Source organism: Bradysia coprophila, unplaced genomic scaffold (assembly GCF_014529535.1).
Source record: "Bradysia coprophila strain Holo2 unplaced genomic scaffold, BU_Bcop_v1 contig_324, whole genome shotgun sequence".
In the NCBI taxonomy this organism is placed as follows: Eukaryota; Metazoa; Arthropoda; class Insecta; order Diptera; family Sciaridae; genus Bradysia; species Bradysia coprophila.
In genome coordinates, this window is record NW_023503584.1 from 4331679 (window position 1) to 4352583 (window position 20905).

The 20905-nt window shown below is 34.0% G+C and overlaps 3 protein-coding genes across 3 annotated transcripts in view; 1 reads left to right on the plus strand and 2 right to left on the minus strand.

Moving 5' to 3' along the window:
- Positions 1-825: 825 nt before the first annotated feature.
- On the minus strand, positions 826-1358 carry LOC119079601 (uncharacterized proline-rich protein-like). The gene is made up of 2 exons (XM_037187593.1): positions 1101-1358; positions 826-1040 (listed from the first exon to the last, which is right to left on the minus strand). The coding sequence occupies exons 1-2, from the start codon at positions 1171-1173 to the stop codon at positions 883-885; spliced, it is 231 nt and encodes a 76-aa protein (XP_037043488.1). The 5' UTR covers positions 1174-1358; the 3' UTR covers positions 826-882.
- Positions 1359-5840: 4482 nt separating this feature from the next.
- LOC119079603 overlaps positions 5841-20905 on the plus strand; it is a 118804-nt gene continuing 103739 nt past the window's right edge. The window contains exons 1-2 of the mRNA XM_037187594.1: positions 5841-6211; positions 19135-19481. The gene's annotated coding sequence lies outside the window, so the exon portion shown is untranslated. The remainder of the gene's footprint in view (positions 6212-19134; positions 19482-20905) is intronic.
- LOC119079698 lies at positions 7286-9926 on the minus strand. The gene is made up of 2 exons (XM_037187756.1): positions 9134-9926; positions 7286-9078 (listed from the first exon to the last, which is right to left on the minus strand). Exons 1-2 carry the CDS (start codon positions 9903-9905, stop codon positions 7286-7288), a joined length of 2565 nt encoding a protein of 854 aa, XP_037043651.1. The 5' UTR covers positions 9906-9926.

The following is a 20905-nucleotide window of genomic DNA, read 5'->3' on the forward strand; positions in this document are numbered from 1 at the left end:
TATATGGCTTTCTACACAGCAAAAATACAAATAATTGAACATGTTAAACATAATTATTGCTCGAACTATGTGGTGTAAACTATTCATCAATTCATTATTCGTGAAGTGTTCAGCATAGAGAACGCGAGAATAGAAGAAGAATTAAGAGATTCACTCTGACGGTATAGGTATTTCGGATAAGATGAACGTTTACCCTTAAATATTCAAAAATTACTATGTTCCTTGACACAATATTTAAGCACAACACTGCTGCAGCATGTACATACACAGAACATATTTCGAGGCTGATGAAATACAAATAAGCGCAGTATTTCTCTGATTAAGACGAGTTAAGCATTCTTGTCAAGAATTTCTTTGGTGAGTTTAAACCAGATACTGTTTATGAGAAAACATCCTCCGATTTCCTAAATTTCTAAGAATTTTCCCAATTTTTCCAAATTTTCCCAAAAAACTTTTTTGGAAAAATTAAGGAAAATGAAAAAATATTCGAAAATTCTAGAAAATGTGGAAAATGTTTTCTCAAAAATAATCTTTTGCTAATGTGTGTTTTACAATCACGTTTGACTTACTGGTGTTGATGCTAGGAGCAGTGCTATCGCCTTTAATTTTCACAAAGAAACATGGCATTACAAGTGATGGAAAACCAGTCAAATTAGTCAACTCAGTTAAGAATATTAAATTTTTTTGACCGGAAAGAGTATCGTCACATTACGGTTAAATCTGTTACTTGTTTTGTTTATGGAATCGCATAATGTTTAATATGTGGAACTCGTCAAAATAAAAATTTGGAACCTCGGATCTAATGTACTAATAATTCTTCCTCCGTAGTAAAATTATTTATTTCATTAAATAGTTTTAACAGCTTGATTCAGAACAAGGAAATCAAAATGGTGGTGGTCCAAGTGGTCCTGGAGTGGGTGGCATTTGTGTCGGTGGTGGCATGGGAGGCTGTGTTGCAGGTGGTAATGGTGGAGGACCAAGAGGTGCCAAAGTTGGTGGGATCATTGGCGGTGGTGGTCTGCCGAAAAAATCATCTTGTCCTAAAGATAAGGTAATTTTTTGATTTTCAATTTCTCATCTATATCTTGGCATGCATTTACCTTCAACATTATTAATTTGTCCAAGCGATGCCACGAGTAGCATGCCAATCATCAACGTCAATATTTTATTCATTTCTCTAAATTTCACAGCAAATTTATAACACTAGGGATTCACAGTCAGATTATTACTTACGATTTCACATTCGAACTGGCCCATTTTATACTAAATAGCTTAAAGCAAACATACACCACATGTCTGCAATGGAAAAATATTTGCGCTGTTCCTATTGTTTTTTCATTTCCGTGAAAAACAAAACAACAAATTAGTATTTCGCATTAGTCAGAATCGGTACGAACAATTTGAAAGTATGACAAAATATTGGTGATGCATCTTATTGGTAATTACTTCTCTGGATATTTTATAGATTTAATTGCGCCAAAAAGAAGCGTCATTTATACAGTTTGCCCTACGACGACGTTGATTGATAAACAAACTCCCTCATTTTCGGCCCGACGCATGAAAATAGTATTTTTCGTACCAAGTCAGGAAATTACGATTTTTTCAGCACCAGTCCTAAGTTAGGACGTGTGCTGAAAAAATCCATTTCCTGTCGAGGTACGAACAACGTTTTGTGCATCGAACAACTGAAATAGACAAAACACATCAATTTACTTGAAAACATACACACTTCCAATACCCTCTCCAGCAACCAAACTAGGAAAATTAAGGTGGTAAAACTGTACAGTGTATTCTGTCATAGAAAATTTTACACTTTTAAAAATAAATTAAATGAAGTATGAGCAGCGATGTCCTTTTTTGTGTTGAAAATATTACGTCTTATGTTACCATTTTGTTGTTCGAAAATGAATAATTTGTAATTGTGACGTCTTTTTTTGTGTGTTGCTCCGTCATTTTGGTGTGCAAAAATGAAAAAAAATTTAAAATTTGTCTTTTTCGCGTGACGTCGATATTGCTTTAAAAAAGAGCGCGGTACGGCAACTCTACTACAAAAAAAGTCAGTGTCACATTTGTCAAAATAAGGTGGTATTTTGACTGCGTCAAAACGAAGTTTGGTTGCTAGAGAGGGTATTGACACTTCACATTCACCATTTTAATCAAATTTAATCAATCGTATAGTCATAGAAAAATTCATGTAATTCTTTTCCCGCACTATAAATCGTAAAGAAATGAAGTTTTTTCCCGCACGTTATATAGTTCGGGAAAAACTGACATTTCTTAATGGAAAATCATGGCAAAATAGGTCGTATTTCACAATGAAAGTACAGAACAGGTACGGCCGATCGGCAAATTCACCTTAAACGCATTCATAAATTATGTCAAAATAATATGAAAATGAGTGCGTTTGAGTGCGTAAATCAAATTTTTATGTCCTCCGGGCGAACGATCGACCATACCTGCTTTACACTTTCATTGGTATTTCAGTTGTCGGATGCACAAAAACTAGTCTGTCCACCCGAACAAATTTTCTGAAAATATCAATTATGTAAATCCAACCAACGCATTCTCACGGTGGGGTTGAACGAAACTTAAATAGAGTCGCGATACCACCTCTGATTTTTCCACATGTTCGTATTGAGGGACTCGAGTACTATAAGGAACCACATTCAGTTCGCGAATCCATCCAACCGTTTCGGAGAACCGTCACTCATGGCCGTGCAGGACCCACGAGTCAATTTGAATACAGATTGTTATCGCAACGGATAGAGGGATTAATTCAAAGCAAATTCGTGTTAAAATGGCTTCTATCGACAACCTGACCACGTAGCCACAGCCAGGTAAAGTCGAAATTTCAACATTTAAATCGTGATATGTCCAAGATGAAGAGAGTGTGAAACTCTTTGAATGGCGACATTGGTAGAGGATTCCATGCTCCATTAAACACCGAGAATGAATTTTACGAAATTTGTCTGAATTGTACAATATTTGAAAAATGTTATTTTCACCATCCTCGGTAAAACTTCGACTCATCTGTAATACACATGTTGACCCTGTCTGCGACAAAACAATAATGCCTGATCAGCCTGCAGTCTAAGCTTTACAACGATACTTGTCATACCAGCCTCACAACAAGTATCTGTTACATTTTGTTTGCAGCAAGTAGTTTTGTTCCAAGTAACTGTAAACACGACCTTTGACAAACCGAACAACGACAATTTCATCCACAGCAACGTCGAGGTGGTTTCAACGTTACGACTTTTGCAACGTACTAAAAGTAACAACAGTGCAAACCCACAGCGCAAGGCTATTGGACCAACACTCAGGAAGCCAAAAAAAAAAACATTTCTCCTTTAACAAACGCAGTTCAAAAGGTTTTTTTTTTTTGAAAAGTGTGGAACTGTTGGAACTGAAAAAAAAACAATCGAACACATGAATTTCTTGCTCACAAAATTGAGTAAGTGTACATTGCAGGACCTATATTCGCGAAAATATTTTCCTGAATTTTCGTTAATTTTCTCTTATTTCTCAAATTTTTGAGAAAACTGATTCAAGAAAATTCGCAAAAATTTAGGAAATTCGAGAAAATTATAGAAAATAATTTCGCGATTATAGGCCCTGGTACATTGATGAATTTTTTCATTACCGTAATCGGGTAAGCCTCACAATGTTAATTAAAATTCCAGACTACTGTGGTAAATAAAAATATCGATCAACACATTCTAATTATACGCAATTGCCAATTAGTGTCGATGGCATGAATTTACCATATTATGCGAAATCCATTCGACAATTTTGTTAGTGTTCCAAAGTTTAAAATGGAACAATAATCACAATCATGGCATGTTATGTATCGCATACACATTTCACAGATTAAATTCTATGAAAATCGAAATAGAAACATTTCACAAATTGGTAAATAATTACACACGAGGCTCGTACATATGCTTCAACAATATAGCGAAAAGATAAGTCAAATGCAATGTTGACTTCATTGGGGATTTACACACAGTGAATGTTTATATTGTGCACTCGAGAGCGAACGAGTCGAATATTTTCCATTACAGAAGAATGAAGTACTTAATATTCCTCGGTTTTCCAATTTGCAAAATTAATAATATTTCTAGAGACTGGAGAGGAAGAAAGGAACAGTTGGCAGCTTTTAAATAATAATAAAAGTTGAGGGGAGGATGGAATATTTTATATATTTTATGTATTCATAGAGTACTTTACGCTTAATGTATAAAAATAGGGTTTTAAACCGTAATCCATTAAAATAAAAAAATTCAGTGGCGACAAATGATTGAAATAGTTTTCTGAGAAATGAGGTTTTTTCCGAATCATCGTATGTAACAAAGCTCCCGAGAAACATTTTTTATAAGTAGCATGTTGCACAGAAAATTATGAAGTCCAGTGTTAAATTGGCAGTTACTATTTTCGTGGTGACTATTTGGACCCAGGTTCCTGGCAGTATTATTGTAAATTTGCACCCAAAAAACCGAAAGGTATAAATTTAGACCGACCTTGATCGAGGACACAATTCGAACCATTTGCAGTATATTACCATTTTTGCTAAAAGTCGTTTTGGGAATTTATTACTGGAAATGTAATTTGATGACGTTTTGTTTCATGGCACTGAATCGAATTGTTCATGGTGCGAATAGCATTTCTAAAAACGTTTCTGCACCCAGTTGGGGACCATTCATAAATGACGATGACGATGACCATTCAAGAAAACGCGACGTCCCTAACAAAATTGGGTCAAATTTGACCATGGACGTTATTTATGAATTTGCGAATAGTTTCCAGAATAATAATGCCAGCCTTTGTACATTTTTACCTGCCATGGTGCGAATAATCTTCATAATACCACTGCTACGACTATCCGTATATGGGTGCAAAAAGCATCTACTTTTCATTTTTAACATTAAAATTTGAAGGATAGAAAATCTCCGGTAAGTGGTCTGGTATTATCATTTCGTTGAAAGCGCCTTCAGCGCTTGTCACTGGCTTGCTAATTTAAGCTCAATGATTTTTAGGAAGACGTCGTTCAAAAAGGATCGAACTACCCGATAGTCTGGATGGGGACATATTTTTCATTCGGTTCGGTGACTAGTCAAGCCGTTTTTTTTCTAATTCAAAAATTTATTTTTAATCCGAACGAAAAATCCTCTAAATTATACTAACTAACTCATGTCGCTCCGTTTTAAATTAAACCAATTTAGCATTCATTTCGATGCAGCTCCTATACTGTTACCATATATCAAATCACATTCACTGATGAAATATTATCATTAATCTATCATAATACCAACCACAACAATGGGTATCATTCCTCACTCATAAATGAATTTAATAATTTTGTAAATCACACAATTTATGGCAGAAATTTTAATATAAATCCAATTAGCATTAATTATCGGCCAATCTAAACCCTAAATGGAAACCAAAGCCCTAATTAAATTTCATAAAAAAAAAATTGGTTGAGGTGTTGAAACTATCATGCATAAAATATTGGTCAATGCTCCGTTTGAAATTGCATAGCCCTCGGTTAATAACAAGCACATGTGATATAAAAATACAACGACGCGTGTTTTCTCATAGCGCACCCGTTCTCTTCCATAGTCATAGTATTACAACTCTCCCTTATCAATGTTCGCATTCGTAACATAAAATATACTCTCGAATTTATGAATGGTTTCAGGGGAAACAGCGGCACTCACTGTTTTTTCGTTAAGTCTCCTCCGATAGATTTTCACAATTTCCACGAAGCTTTTTTTAGGTGCAAGAAGTAACTTTAATGTTCAATCCATCTTCAGTTTAGATAGAGGCCGTCTGGCCTTCGGACGTTTGATCGTTTTAGCTCTTGAATCGGTTCCACTACAGTTGATACACAAAAAATATTAATTCAAAAATATTGAAATATTATCCTGATGATGAGAAATGAATTTAAATGCTTTGCAAATACTGTGTGCGATTAATCTGAAAAGGGTTTGTGTGAGATGATGAATACGAAAAAAAAATCTGTGAAATTTAATTTTGATCAAATGGAAAAAGTTTAAATGAAATATTCAATGCATTAAAAGGCAAAAGAAAAAAAAAGAGAAAATAGATTCGAATAAGTGAAATACATTAACACACTGTGAATAATTAAATTTTATATTTTCGAATAATAACCGGAAGGATTTATATCAAAGCGTATTTATCTGATGGGGTATACCAATTTGATTCAATAATTTTTTTTTATACTTATAATTAATGCACGCGCATATTTTATGATAATATTGGTTGATATATAATTTTACTTAAATGTCCTGTAGTCACGGGGACATAGACATTTATTGTAGAAAATTGTAAATTAAAAACACATACCATGTATACACACACACCCGTTATAGAAAAGAAATGAAGACTAAATTAATAAAAAAAATGTCCCCAGCGAATTTAAGCAGAATAAAAAAAAATCTAAAATATTCATAACCTTTCTGGTTGGGGGGGTTAACATAAGAAGGACTTTATTTGTGTAGGTAGGCTTAGCGTGAAATTTTATCAAGACTTTTCTTAAGTTCAATGCTTGTTTGTACATATTTATGGTGAATGGTAATAAGGTTTTTCTTTTCGGCAGATTTTCCAAGAAAACATGGAAATGTTCTTTAGAGAAATAGGAAATTAGGTCAGACAGCCGGAAAGCTTTTTTTTATTCCTTGATTATTTATTGATGTAAATTAATTAACTTGCTTTCGATTTTTCTTTCATTTTCAAATGGAAATTTTAAATTAAATATTGTAGGGTCTTGTATCATGATTTGGAACGATTCACAAAAATTCGACAGAAATCATCGTGAGCATGAGTCACTCCAAATTGTTTTTTTTTGCTGTTGCTCTAACAGATAGCTTTATCATTCTTTAATTAAATTTAGCTATGAGATTAGAATGAATTCTTTTTATATTTAAATGAGAATAAAAAGAAAGTGGCAATGTAATGTTCGAACGGATAATTGTAATTTGGAACGATTTTGGAACGACAATTAGTAGTCGAATCATTCGACCAATCTGACCAAATTGACAGCACAAATATTTGCATAATCGTATAATTTGATTGTACAGATTCAAAAAATCTTGCATTTGTCTCACGTTAATGTGTTTCTTGTTTCTTCTCATGTGTGGACGCATACTTACCCCATACTTTCAACTGGTTTATTTGGTTCGAAATTCACACTCAAATTATTTTTTCTTACAAAACAGATCTTTATTCACTCATTCTTTTGCTACATTTCGCTAATAACAAATTAGTTAGCACTTGCTGGTTGGGGTATTACAACGTTACCTCTTTCTTTCTTTTGTTGAAGATCATTTCTGCGTTTGGTAGCCGCTGCCTTATTCGCCGTTATATGATCTGCTTTCAACGACTTTAGTTGTTCTCGAAGAACTTTAAGTTCCGAATTTTTGGTCTCGATTTTTGTTTTGTTCTGCAGAATAGTTTCGTCGAGATTACTATTGCTTCCACGTTTCTTGGACTTTTTCTGCTGAGCTGCTTCTTTTACATTGGATGCATTTTCCGCTCTCAATGTCGTTAGAGCTTGCCGAGTTTCTTGCAGTTGATTCTCCACATCTTCAATTTTCTGCTCGCGTGCTCTCTTTTCTATTTCATTTTCTTCCTGCTCTATTTCCAACTGGCCATCCAATATCTCTCGTTCAGCTATATGATCCAAGACCTCTTCAGCAGTTGCAACCCCGTAACCAACCTTTACATTTCTGTGTGTCTTAGCTTTAACTCGTTGTGGCATTGTCGGCGGTACCAAAATTGTTTTGATTGTTCGCGTTTCGCTTAAAGGTTCTAATGGCATTTCTGAGCAAGTCTCAGGAGGGTCAATCGCATTTAACTGCTGGTTGATGACAAGTATGTTGATCAATTTCTTCTTGTCAGTGGCAGCACATAACAATCCTAGTTCTCTTATATCACGTCGTATTTTTTGGGTCAGCTTGGTTAGTTTACTTTGATTTTGCAAACTTTGTGATGTCGGAATTTGGTCGGATATACCAAAATCAAACATATCAAAATCAGTATCCACATTTGAACGAAAAATTCGATCTCGACCACTCAATTCAGAAAACGTAACAGCAACATTTGACAATCGAGATTCATTCTGATGTTCAATGTGAAGAGTTTGGTGCGGTGATGCACAATCTACGTCGTCATTTTCTCCTATGTACTCAATGTCGTTAAAAGCAACGTTTGTGCTCAGCAGGTCATTAGAATTTATAATAGGAACTTCATGAATCGTAGAACACTCTCCAGTGTACGCGCTGAATATAGTACTGGAATTCTCGGGATCTACATGATCTGTCACTGACTGGTTGACAGTCGATAAATTGGTACACAACTGAGCGGCCGATTGTTCTAATTGTGCAGGAAAGGCGAAGGAAATTCTTTGAAATCTCTCATAGTCCTCGGTTCGCTCCAAATCCATTATCAACGTACGATCTATAAGTTGAATGCTACAATTGATGCGACAAGTTTTAAGTTTAAAGAGCGTACCTTCATCTCTACCAGCTGCAGTCGTGGATGATTCAGTGTGGTGTCCTTTAAAGTCGTAAATGAAATCTGGAGATTTGCTCAGTAGATCGTCACATTTGAGATTATTGAAATTAAATGGTTGAAGACCCGTTGCTCTCCATCCATTAATAATACTCTCCTTTCGAATGACAGCATCGTTGACCATTTTAACCAATTTGACAAGCACCACATCGTTACTGTTTCCGAATGGATTTTTCAACCGCCACTGTTGGTATAATTCTGTGTGTTTTTCTTTCATCGGCTTAAACATTGTAGTGTCGCACATTTGAAGATATGGTGTCCCATTCGGATATAAAACAATTATTATGCAATCGTAAAGTTTTCCCCAACGGAGGAGGCGAACAGACAGATGGGCGCGATATCCATCGATGATCAAAATTCTCGGTTTTGGGCTTCCTTTAAGTTCCCATTGCTTGTATAGATGCGTCGTTACGTAGTGGTAAAAAGAATCCTCCTTAGCCCATCCTGAATCCGTTTGGTTTATCGCAAAATTCGCACCGACGGCTGCAAAATGTGATCGTTAAATCAAAATAATTACGAAACAATTGCTTGGACTTACATCCGCAAGCGAAAGCAATATCTGCTATGTTTGTTGCTGAGTCTTTTAATGTTATCAACGGTTCAATGTAGTCGCCAGAAGCAGAAAACGCATACGTGAACGTCGTATTTGCTTTCGGTGGCCCTTGTTCACGCCGATGAACATTTTTACTTCCCTTTCTTGCCAATACTTTCCTGGGAACAGGATCGAGAGGAAAGCTTGTCTCGTCGGCATTCCACCAGTGCTCTGGCTTGTGAAGGAGATCAAGCTGATCGGTTTTTTCCAGGAAGTCGTATATGTTTCGCCACAATTTCGAAAAATCTTCCTTTGTGTTGACTGCAGCGGCCTTACTGATCGTTTCTGGTTTGCGGAACACAATGTGAGGGTATCGTTTTAGAAACCCTTCAACCCAGCCTGTTGTTGGTAATCCGTTTTTGAAATGGTTGGACGAATTATCGTCAAGCTCTGCAATTTCGCGAGCTGTATTCATGATGTCATGTTTAGTTCTCGGATCACCGTATTCTTGATGCTTTAACACCCATTCAGCAAGTTCGTCCTCTTGATCTTTTGTTAGTGTTGTTGTTGCTCCCCGAGGACTGTTGTGGCTGTTTTTCATTTTGTTATAAAGCGTTGTTTTCGGCACCCCATAGAATCGACTTGCCTCGCCATAACTCATTTCATTTTTCTGGATTTTGTCAACTGCTTCTTGAACTCTATCTTTTGCGTACTGGTAATACTGCCCTCTTCCTACGTAAACAACGTCCAGCTCATCCGAATTGATTGCAGAATCCATAATTATGTGGGTTCACTCACAGTATTTCCAAAATTATGAGATTATAAACCGGTGAGACGACGGAAAAAATTAACCTGAAGGCGAATAATTCGTAAAAAATGTTCATTTCATTTGTAAAAAGCTCGAACTTTAAGTTTTACCTGCTTCTCCAATAATAAATACAGAAATTTACTGAGATTTTGTTGGTTTCTTAACTTTCAAAATTTTAAAAATTTGAAATAAGCTACATTGGTTGGTATAAAATTTTATAAATTTTTACGTTGGTAGCCGTGAAATTTTTTCCAGCTATCTGCGATCGAAATCATGATTTTTTCGTTCGAAATTAAAAACGGAAATCGAGTGTAGGAAAAATTGATTATAACGGGATTATTTGCATTTAAAACAATAATACAAATCATTTTTATCGAAAACGAGATGTTCGTTTATCGTTTTGTTGCTAGGAAATAGCATGACATAATTCCGAGGCTTCGAAAATCGGACTCAAAACCGGCTGAAATTTATACCAATTAAGTGCAGTTGCAGCGATTCAGCTTAATTCTATTTATTTTAAATTATCACTGACTTGTCTATCAAGAATTTGTATTATAAATTATAAATCCAATTTTTATGTGATGTTTATAATATTCTTTATTGATATTCAATTAGAAAATTCAGATATTTAGGCAAAACTTAGAACGTTTACCAAACGTTCCAAATTAAAAAGCGTTCCAAATCATGATATAAGACCCTAATCGGTTAGGAAGTTAAATAAATTGAATTTCGTGATGATGAGCAGTGGTAGAATTTTATGTCAAAATTGTCGATTAATTTATTGAATTAGAATGGCTAAAAGAAGGGAGTTGTTGGCTATATAACGGTATCCTACAGTAATTTAACGCAATCATGACCGAACCTGTTACAGACGGCTGTCATCTGTTATCGACAACAACAGCAATAATAAACGACAGCTCTAACTAATGAGTTTTTATATAGCAAAAAGCATGTTCAAAACAAATGAAGTAAAAGATTACTGCAATCAATCTCTGAAATTTTTTGATCAAATGAAGTAATAGTAATAGTAATAGTAAAATGTTAATATGCTTTCCGTCTGTGACAGGTTAAAAATTTTAATATCAAACGGTGTTACATCACTTTATTCAAGCGATGTGTGCATTGAATATATCTTTTGATAAAATGTTTGCGAATTGATATACCGATTAAGTGCCGCGGTATATACAAAATCCAGCAATAAAATCATATCCGCCAAAAACCATGTAATTAATAAGGCGATTTGACGCCGATGATACAACACAGGACCACTTGTTGAAGTAATTGATACAGTCTTAATGAAGAATCCTCCAATAATGAGGTCAATTTATAAGTGGGAATTCTCGTTATCGGTTCTGTACATTCGATTAAATGGAAATCATCTCGAAGATGTTTGCAAAATGAAGAGCCATTGTACGGAGAGGACGGAGAGGCATTACTATTTTATTGTTAGTACGTGAATGTTTGCATTGCTTCTTATGCTCAATTCGTTTTTCTTGTTTACTGTTTTTTTTTGTATGAAACTAGTGGAGTGGATTAAATTCAATGGTGTTTTACCGTGTTAAGGAGGGACAGGTTCGTGTGAACTATCGATCTTATAATAAAAATGTGGTTCACATTCTACTGTTAGTTCAGTAAAATCTTATAGAAACGGCTAGTGGTGTATTTAGCTTAGCAATCTTTCGATGAAAATAAATGAATGTTTTAAAGAAAAAGTCATCTATTTTCGACAAGGACGTTCGATGTGTTCTGTCCCGTGTTCCTTTTATATCGAAACGAATAGTAAAAATATCGAAGTACTAGATTTTATATCAAACCCTATATATACAAATGAAGTAACAGGTTCAATCGTTTTAAATAGTGATGCATCATTTCTAAAACGTTAAAATTAGAACGAAAGGGTTAGCAAAAACATCATCCTTTTAACTAAGAGAAAGTCTGACGTGTTTGGTGTTGCTGGATATGTATCAGATCAGATAAAGTGATAAAGAAAAATTTACAATTTCAATTACAACATTTCCGCTCTAACACATATGCTGTTTAATCAAATTCAACCATTCCACCACAAAGTATTAACAAATTCATTTTGATAAATTTACCCAAAAATTTCTTTCATGTTTTATAAGAGAATTACACAACTGCTTTTTGATTGATCGTTACAGTCCTCTGATTGATTGCTTGGAATTAAGAGGAATAAATAAATGGAAACTGTCGGTTACATTTGCTACAATGTTTCATATATACCTGCCTGAAATGTCATTTATATTATACAATATGCTTGTTGGATATGACATTTATCTTAAGGCAAGGATAAGACTATGAAAGGAAAAAAAACTGTCTTTCAAATAATTTTTCTTCCTCAGCATATTTTCCAGCATACAAAATTTTCGTATGAACATCCCAGTCCGTCACCGTATAGAAATCGCAGCAAACGTGTAATTATATCAGCAAAAAAAAAGTTGCCGTAGAAAATTCCCTTTTGCATCTACAACGTAAAGCATCTTATCTTCAGCTTTGAAGTTTTACATAAAACAAATCGCTCACCGTCTCCACCCTCAAAGTTTTAATATAATCTTTGAAATGGGAATTATTGCACGGCGAATCATATACCAATAATGTTGTCACTCGTCAGGTAGAGGGAATTATAGCATTAATAATTGTTCCTCTGTGAATGTAAGTAGAATTAAATTTCAATTAAAAGTTTCAAAGAAATCGTGAAGCTTGTGATTAAGCTTTTACTATGAAACTTTGAGCACAGTCTACCTCTACGGACAATATCCAAATTTTGAATAACAAATAACATTGCACAGATGACAAATATCATCAATGTAAGTCTACTACTTCTTTCGTACTAACATTTTTTGATAGATTAACAGTAACAGTCTTCTACTTCATTAGTTTAAACATAAATTTTGTTATAAAAGACCACATCATCCAGAGCTTGTCGCTTATTTTTATTGTTACTGTCGATAACAGATGAAAGATCAGCTATGAAAATTTCATTCGAACACACGGGAAAATTTCATTGTGTTTAAAAGTCTGCGCAGGTTTGTCACGAGATAGGCGATTGGTCTCAAGAAATCAACAGCGATGAAGATGTCTTAAAAACTGTGAAGTAACGTGGAGCATGAACGATCCCCCAAATGATGTTTATTTATTATATTTAATGCGTGTGCTCTATGATAATAACATTGAACAAAAAAAAAACTTACAACCGTAAGTAAGCTTCGGCTTCCTGATTATCTTAACACCACACTTTATTTTTGAAATATCAAAACGCTCCACATTTGCATTATTTATGTACCGTACACACATCCAACATCCAGCCACGCATACAATATTAAGCGTAACATATGACACAAGAGATATGAATGAATGCCAAAATATATTGACATTGTAAAGTGATCTGGTTCAACTTACAAAACCTATATGTGTATACACTATACAGTCTTGGAGCATGTACACAAAATAAATGGTGATCAATTCAAAATGTCGTTGAATTTGATATTAATATTGATGTTTGATGTAGTCTGACACACTGTTCGCTCTATTATTACCAATTCGATATTTTTTTTCTTCTTGTGTGATATCCGATTTATACAGCCAGGTGTGAGTCATGAGAATCGGTTGATTGATGATGGAAATGGTTTGGGTAAAATGGCGAAAGGAACAAAGATTTATGTGTCTGTAACTATAAAAAGCTGACATAATACGTAGAGAAAAAAGTTGACGACATCAAGTCAGTAATTTGAATCATTAATTAATTTTATTCGTTTCTCATTTCTGTGCTATGAATTACGAGAAAGAAAATTTTATTTTAAGAGTTTACAGTACAAATTGTACGTTGCTAATTGTCTGATTCAATTTGATCCATGCAAATAGATCTAACACTTAAGTAAGCAAACCAAAATATGCAAAATAAATTAAACGAGCTTTAAGCCAAGCACCATTGCAGTGAATTAGGCTAATGATAATTCATTCGTTTGCATAAACCATTTAATGAAGTTGTCAAACAGAATAATGTAAGATGAACAAAATGAAAAACTTTTGATGGTCCTGCTATCTGTGTTTAACAGATGAGTTACCCATTTGAAGGCACTTAAAGTGGAAGAGTGTTAACGTCCAAACATTTATAATAAGTCGAAAACGTAGAAAAGACGCAAAACCAGATGAAGTTTCTAGCAGTACGAAGCAATTAACAACATTTCCAACTAAAAGAACTTTATAAATACGAAGCAATCTACTACTTCTGTTGTTTAAACAATTTTTTAGTGTTCTAACGTATGGAAAAAAACTAAATTTTTGAAGTAAAACGAAGTCGTAAGTCTAACTCTAACGTAAATATTTATTAAAACAATGCACTAACAGAACGGTGCACTAACAAAATCAATTGCATTATACACACAATAAAGGTAATTCACATCCTGTGTTCCATAAAATGTACAACAAAATAACTGAATTCAATTGAGACTCTAATTACTCGTCACAATTATAGTACTTAACTTTCCGTTTTTATTCAAATTTCAACTAAACTAATGAACTACCAGTGCTATATGTTTGTAAATAAATATCGTAGCAACTCACGTATCGTACGGAGAAAATTACATTTTAGTTTTGTGAAAATTTTGCAAAGTTTATTTCCTTTTACGGTTCCAGTTTCCATGCCATGAACGAAATATATAGTTTTAACTGGAGACAGTCGTGACATTCACGTACATGAACCCTTCAAAGATAAATGTTTTACGGATTTAACTTAAGTAACTTTATTATAACACCAAAAAAAGAGAAGTTTACATCACTTTAAGAAAATGTTGCAATAATTTACACCTGTGAAGCTGAAGCTTTGTACTTTGTACATAAAAGGGAAACTCGTAAAAGGAAATTTTAAGAGTTAAGATTTCCTTAAAATGCTTTTTCAGGTTACAGCATACCATTTAAGTTATAACTATTGTGTTTGCGGGTGTTGTTATAAAACAGCCAACAACAACAACAACAAGAAATTTATATTTATTTATATATCGAAGGTTAAAACGTTTTATGGGTAAATGATTTTTATGGGATTCGTTTGAATTTGAAATATTTTTTCGCCGTACATTGTTCGACATAGAAGCGCAAGGCCTGTTATTTTTTATGATGAGGACGCACGTGCTGTTTGCCTTTATTTTTCAATTATAGAGCGTTTTGAAATCTTGATTTCATGATTAATGGATTTCTTTGTCGTTGAATGGAGGTTTTGAAGGAAGGAAAAAGTCAACGAATGTGTATCCATTGTCTGATGAAAATTTCATCAACATTCTTTTCTGGTTTGGTCGCATGGATTTTGAAAATGTTTTGCTATTTTTGTTGGTAATTGAATTTGAATTTTGTATCGTCCGTAATAAGTTCAGATCTTTTCGATTTAGAAAAGATGTCTTGAAGACGGTCCCATTGTATTCTCAAAGGAAAATGTTGCATTTAAATTAACTAGAGTCGGGATACTAGTCCGACAAGGATCCTTGTACATCATCAACAATTCCTCGAAATGCGCTTCCCAATCAAGTACGTATTACCCTTCAACGGGAGGAACAAAATTTATAATCAACAATCGAATTCAAATCTGAACAGAACTGACCAATCTCCTTTGACGAACGAATGGAAATGGTGAGCGATGGGCAGATATTTGTAAATTTTGTTGAAAAAGGAATTTCAAAAAGACAATTTTCTGAGGATTTTCCTATCGTCTGGATCGATTTTCGAAGGTTTTTCTTAATTTTCTTTTTATTTGATTTTCATGAGCCATTTAAATGATTTCTATGATTTTGCGGATTCTCTTGAGGATTTTCTATGAATTTTCTAGGATTTTCTTTCGTAAAATTTTGGAGAATTTTCATTTGGCTGACAAAAGATTTTCAATGAATATTCGCCCTTCGGTACCAACACTAAAGCTAAAATGCAGGAAATTGCATTAGAACTGATTATCGGAAGCAGAAACGGCAGGACGGTTCTAAAAATAAATTTACTTTCAATTCAGTCGTTCCGAGAACGAAAGTTCAACTATTTTTTACTTCACATTCGACAAACTTCTTTTTGTAGAATTCTCAATTTATAAATATTGCTTCAAGGTCCTTCCAGTCTAAAACACATGCAAAAATGTACAACGTTCTTTTCATATTAACGAAACAAATATTTTCTACCCTTTATGTAATCCTCTCGATGTTCTAATTATAGTGGGAAATTTAGGTTAAAAACTAATACACAAAACTATCTGGGTTGACCTTTCACATGTCCATATATGCAAACACCTTTCTAATAAATTAGGTAAATTTTTTTTTGAAAAAGTATATGGAGCTACACACCGTTCTTAACCTTTTAAATAAATGTTCCGCAAATTTATCTCACCTTTATCAACCTATTACTCTAAATAATGTTGGTAAAATGTTGAAACATATTTTATACCTTTAAATGTGTAATATATGTTAACCACCACCACCGTCACCACCCGCTGTATATATACTCTAAATCATAAATAAATATCCCTTTTTTGAAAAAGTTCTTCCATCAAATGGTACAAATAACCCTGAAAATGTAGAACAATAAAATATTCACGACGCCATTTATCTAAGCGATACTGCACAAAAACAAGAGTAAATATTATCTCATCGTCGTAATGATACACTAAGATAGGCCAAAGTAGACACAAAACAAAAATAAAAACAAAAAAAAAAATTTATTCCAATTTTGTATGGGAATTTATCAAATTCACAGATCACAAACAAAAGAGATTTTCTTCTGACCTAGAAATGAATGGTGTAGTCATTGTCAATGACTTGTCGGCATTGTGGTACTACCATTGGTGTGAGATGAATTGACGATGTGGTTTTATTTTTGGTCAGTTATTGGGGTTGTGAAATGCTTTTTAATGAATCGTTAAAAGACATTGTGGATACGAAGCTGTACAAAAGAATTCTCCTTTTAAGTACCGTAATGCTTAAGGCAAGATGGGTAATAAATACCAAATAAAACGAAAATGAGTTGACTTGAATTTCATCATGTTATGTCTTTAGGCCATGTAAATGGATTGAATGAGAATATATCAAAGGGCTGATGGAATGATATGGGTTTTAGCATTTAATGCGAAAATAACTCGGAAACATGAGTACGTTAATCACCAAGATTTTATGTTAATTACGACCTACGCTATTGTGAACTTTGAATTCCGTTTTCAATATGTTTCGATACGCCGAGAGCGTTGCATACTAAAAAAAATTCCGTGTAAAGAGATTTCGATTTTTTTTGGATCCAGTACAAACAGACCTCCGTAAATAAGAGAGCATTCAAAAAGAACTACGGTATTCTTTCAAAGCTACCGTGTCCGCACCTATTCTGTTTTCACATTAAATAAATAACAGGCTTTTGTCAAGCTCAACCTATTCAGAGTCTAATCTTTAACTAAATCTGGAAACGAGCGGAATCGATTTGTACATTTCGACAGGGGATGATACATTTATTGATCCTGTGCTTTAAATTTCAATTGACACTTATCCCTACGTTCATAGTTCATACACATATGGTGTTAAGCTAACGTGAAAATATCGATGTCGGTTTCCTCTACATAATTGAAAAACGATTCTCTGTACAATCCCAATGAAAACCTAAAGCTTTTACTGTTTTGTTTGCGAAAATGTCTTCTCACTTTTTCCTTGTTGTTTCGGCTACTGTGCTAGCTACAGTGTGAATGGAAGTGTTTCTGTTTAGTTTAGGTTTTTTTTCTAAGCAAAGAAAAAAGGGAATGTTTTTACTTAAGAAATGTCACTTTTGCTTGACGGAAACACAAGTTTATGTAGACATTGATACAGTAAACGCAGAATATTTTTTTTCGGTATAATATAAGATTGAGGAGACCTTAACTTCGTTTGCTGTATTCGGAAAGCCTTTTATAAATTCACCCCTTTTTTCTATGTGCCGAAAACAGACGTAGATATATCGACAAATATACAGAATTTTATACGTAGCAGATATAGAGCTTTGTGCATATACACTCGGAAAAGCACCGAACAACAACGCGTGTACTAGGTAGGTAGGCTAAACAGTCTGGTATAAAATTGGTTTACTTTGGGAAAATATTTTTTTTTCTCGTAGGCTTATTTTATTTTAAACAGGGTTTTCCGTAGAACTTTAAGATTACATCATTTGTTATTTCATGAAAAATGAAGACGTAGGAGATATTGTATATAGACTGAAGGTTTTTTTCTTCTTCTTCATCTTGCGAGTGTTGTTTTGGATATGGAACTAAATGTTTATCTTTGACGGTTAGACGTAGAAATTTCTAGTAAAATGTAAAAATAAACAGATTCAGATTTGTTTGACTTTATACATGTTTTTTTTGGTTCGATAAAAAAATATGTGCCGAGCACAAAATGAGCTATTATACCGGTACTTATGAAGACAAATCACTTGATGGAGACTCCATCAAAATTCGTTCCACAAATTGGTAAGACCGTTGTAATATGTGATTAAAGATTTAAAGAAAAAGTTTTTCTTTCCTATCGTACTTAATCACTTACCGAACAACTCTTCCTTTTCTGAAAGAATTTTTATAATGCGTTCTGATTCCATCAAGAAAATTTATTTTTAATTTTGTCAACAGATTATGGTTGCGGATAAAAATAAATCTTTTTACTCTTTTTGTTCTGCTATATACATTCCAACTTCCAACTGGGGGTTGTGCAAAATATTTACAGTTGTTATTCTCTGCATTTAAGTCTTCTAAAGTGTCAAACAAGTGAGTACGGGTCGGTTTCTCCGAGCTTCCATATACCTAACTAAGTTATTATCGATCGAAGTGATTCAGGTTTTGTTTGGGATTGGGACTAAGTTATGGTTCACATAAAATTGTTGCGTCAACTATAATTTGTTATAAGGTCTGCACCAGCTGTCCCAAAAGTCTCCATTATTTTTATATAAAGTAGAATCACGTTCCGAGAAACAAGCCTATTAAGCCAGACACCTACCGAAGAAAATGTGTCTGATTTCGTTTCGATGAACAAGACTTTTTAATTTTACAAATTAAACAAAAAAAACGACTTTGCATTTCTAAACGTTCCCAATATCGCATATACCGTCTGACACCGTGTTTCGATTCACACTCTATTTAGCACAATTTGAACCCTTTTTTCAATAAAATTTTCTCACTTTGTTATCTCTCTTTTTTTCTATTTTCCAGCTATAATTACAACACATTTCAAAGGATTAAATAAAAATGTGTCTCACGAATTGCGAATTCAGTCACTTTAATTGAAAAATAAGCCTACCAGCATAAAATATCATCGAAAAAAAGGAAGAAGAAAAAAGAAACCCGAACAAAAAAATGATTTTCCCCAGCGGCCGGTATGTGTGTGCCCTAAGCTACGTGCCAGTGAGGGAAAAAAAGCTAAACGAGTCATGCGGCAAGGCAATACCAACCCAATTTTATACAAGAATAAAACCGAACATAATTCAATTTAAATGACTTGCAAGCTGAAAATTATAGGCGGATAAAAGAAACGCAAATCCGAAGAGGGAAAAAAATCGGTAAAATATGCTCCTTTCTAATACTGCTTATAAAACAGTTACCTGATTTGGTATGTTGCCAAAATATTAGCAGAGAGAAAGTCCTTCAGACACAAGTTATTGTTTTTATTTTAAGTAGCACAAGATATAGCATCATCATGTCATGGTATTCTTTATTTAGGATTTCTTTATGGCTCTTATCCGATGGAATTACCATTAATGTTGTTCTCGAAATATATTTCCGGATGCTTTTAAAACTTTTTTTTTTATTATAAAAACAGACATAATATCGTAGTTGGGTCATGTTTCACTGTAAAGTATGAGTGAAGTGGATAACGTGATAACAATTGGGCATACATTTTACAATGGCCGTTGACATAAATCTTTTGTTGGATGCATTTATGTTGAGAGTGAAGATGGTGGATAATTGCAACTTGTTTATTTCTTTGTGGTTTTTGTACATTTTATTTTCGTTTTCGCAAAACGAACGGATAATTGGGATGTTTTGTATACTTATCAGAAATAGCGCTCATATGAGGTCATTGTTGATACCTATCATCGGTGGTTTCTAGTGGTGAAAGCCTTCAAATCTAACCACCATTTAATTAGGATAAATTGGTTAAGTTAATATCCACTTAACCTAAAGGTAGCAACGCGAAAGAGACCTAATTCAAGGTTTTCTTTTACACTGTCAAACAAAAGAAAAATTTGAATAAGGTCTCCTTCTCGTATTTATGTGTAGCTAGAGTAAAGACCTCCGCAAACTTACATCGTTTAGCTCTCCGTTTACAGAACGGTTTGTTTAAACAATAAAAAAGTGGCGGAGATTTCATTGATTACGCAAAATATCAAAAAAACAGGGAGCTAAAAGGTGCGCCTCCAATAATGGTGAACCTGACTATAGCTGAACATATAATGACGCGTGTCGCTATGTGTGTCTGGAGTAGGGCCATCAGCCGCCAGGTAATGGGTTCAGGAATGAATGTGTTAAGAGGTAAAAAAGACGAGAAGAAGACGATTGCTTCATGGATCGGCAAATTACCGAGCCACGTAAATGATGAACTAGCAAAAAATTCTCGTTTCTAAAATTTCGTAAAAGGAGAACTAAGTTGATGGCAGGGCTAACAAATGTTTTGTAACATAAAAATTTGCCTGTGCAAGATTGTGAAAAATTTATTTTAAAAATGACGCCGTGTGCCAGATTACCCGACACCATTTTGCATACAAATTTTTGTGGTTTCTCATTTTTGAGGAATACTCATCTGCGGAATTTTTTTTTCAACCGCTCTCATGTTCCGGTTCTCCGCAGAAAGGAGACAATATAACTAAATCAACCATGCCACAAATTTTTCTCCACATCTTTTTTAATTGAAATGATTTATGTGGGTTCTGCAGTGGAGTGAAAACATTTTCTTATTTTTTCCGTTTTTAATAATGTGCACGTT

Coding starts and splice junctions, on each gene's coding strand:
- LOC119079698 (XM_037187756.1), bottom strand. CDS start 9,905: ATGGATTCTGCAATCAATTCGGATGAGCTGGACGTTGTTTACGTAGGA. Junction 9,079..9,133: donor TATTGCTTTCGCTTGCGGAT/GTAAGTCCAAGC, acceptor CACATTTTGCAG/CCGTCGGTGCGAATTTTGCG.
- LOC119079601 (XM_037187593.1), bottom strand. CDS start 1,173: ATGAATAAAATATTGACGTTGATGATTGGCATGCTACTCGTGGCATCG. Junction 1,041..1,100: donor ACAAATTAATAATGTTGAAG/GTAAATGCATGC, acceptor CCTTATCTTTAG/GACAAGATGATTTTTTCGGC.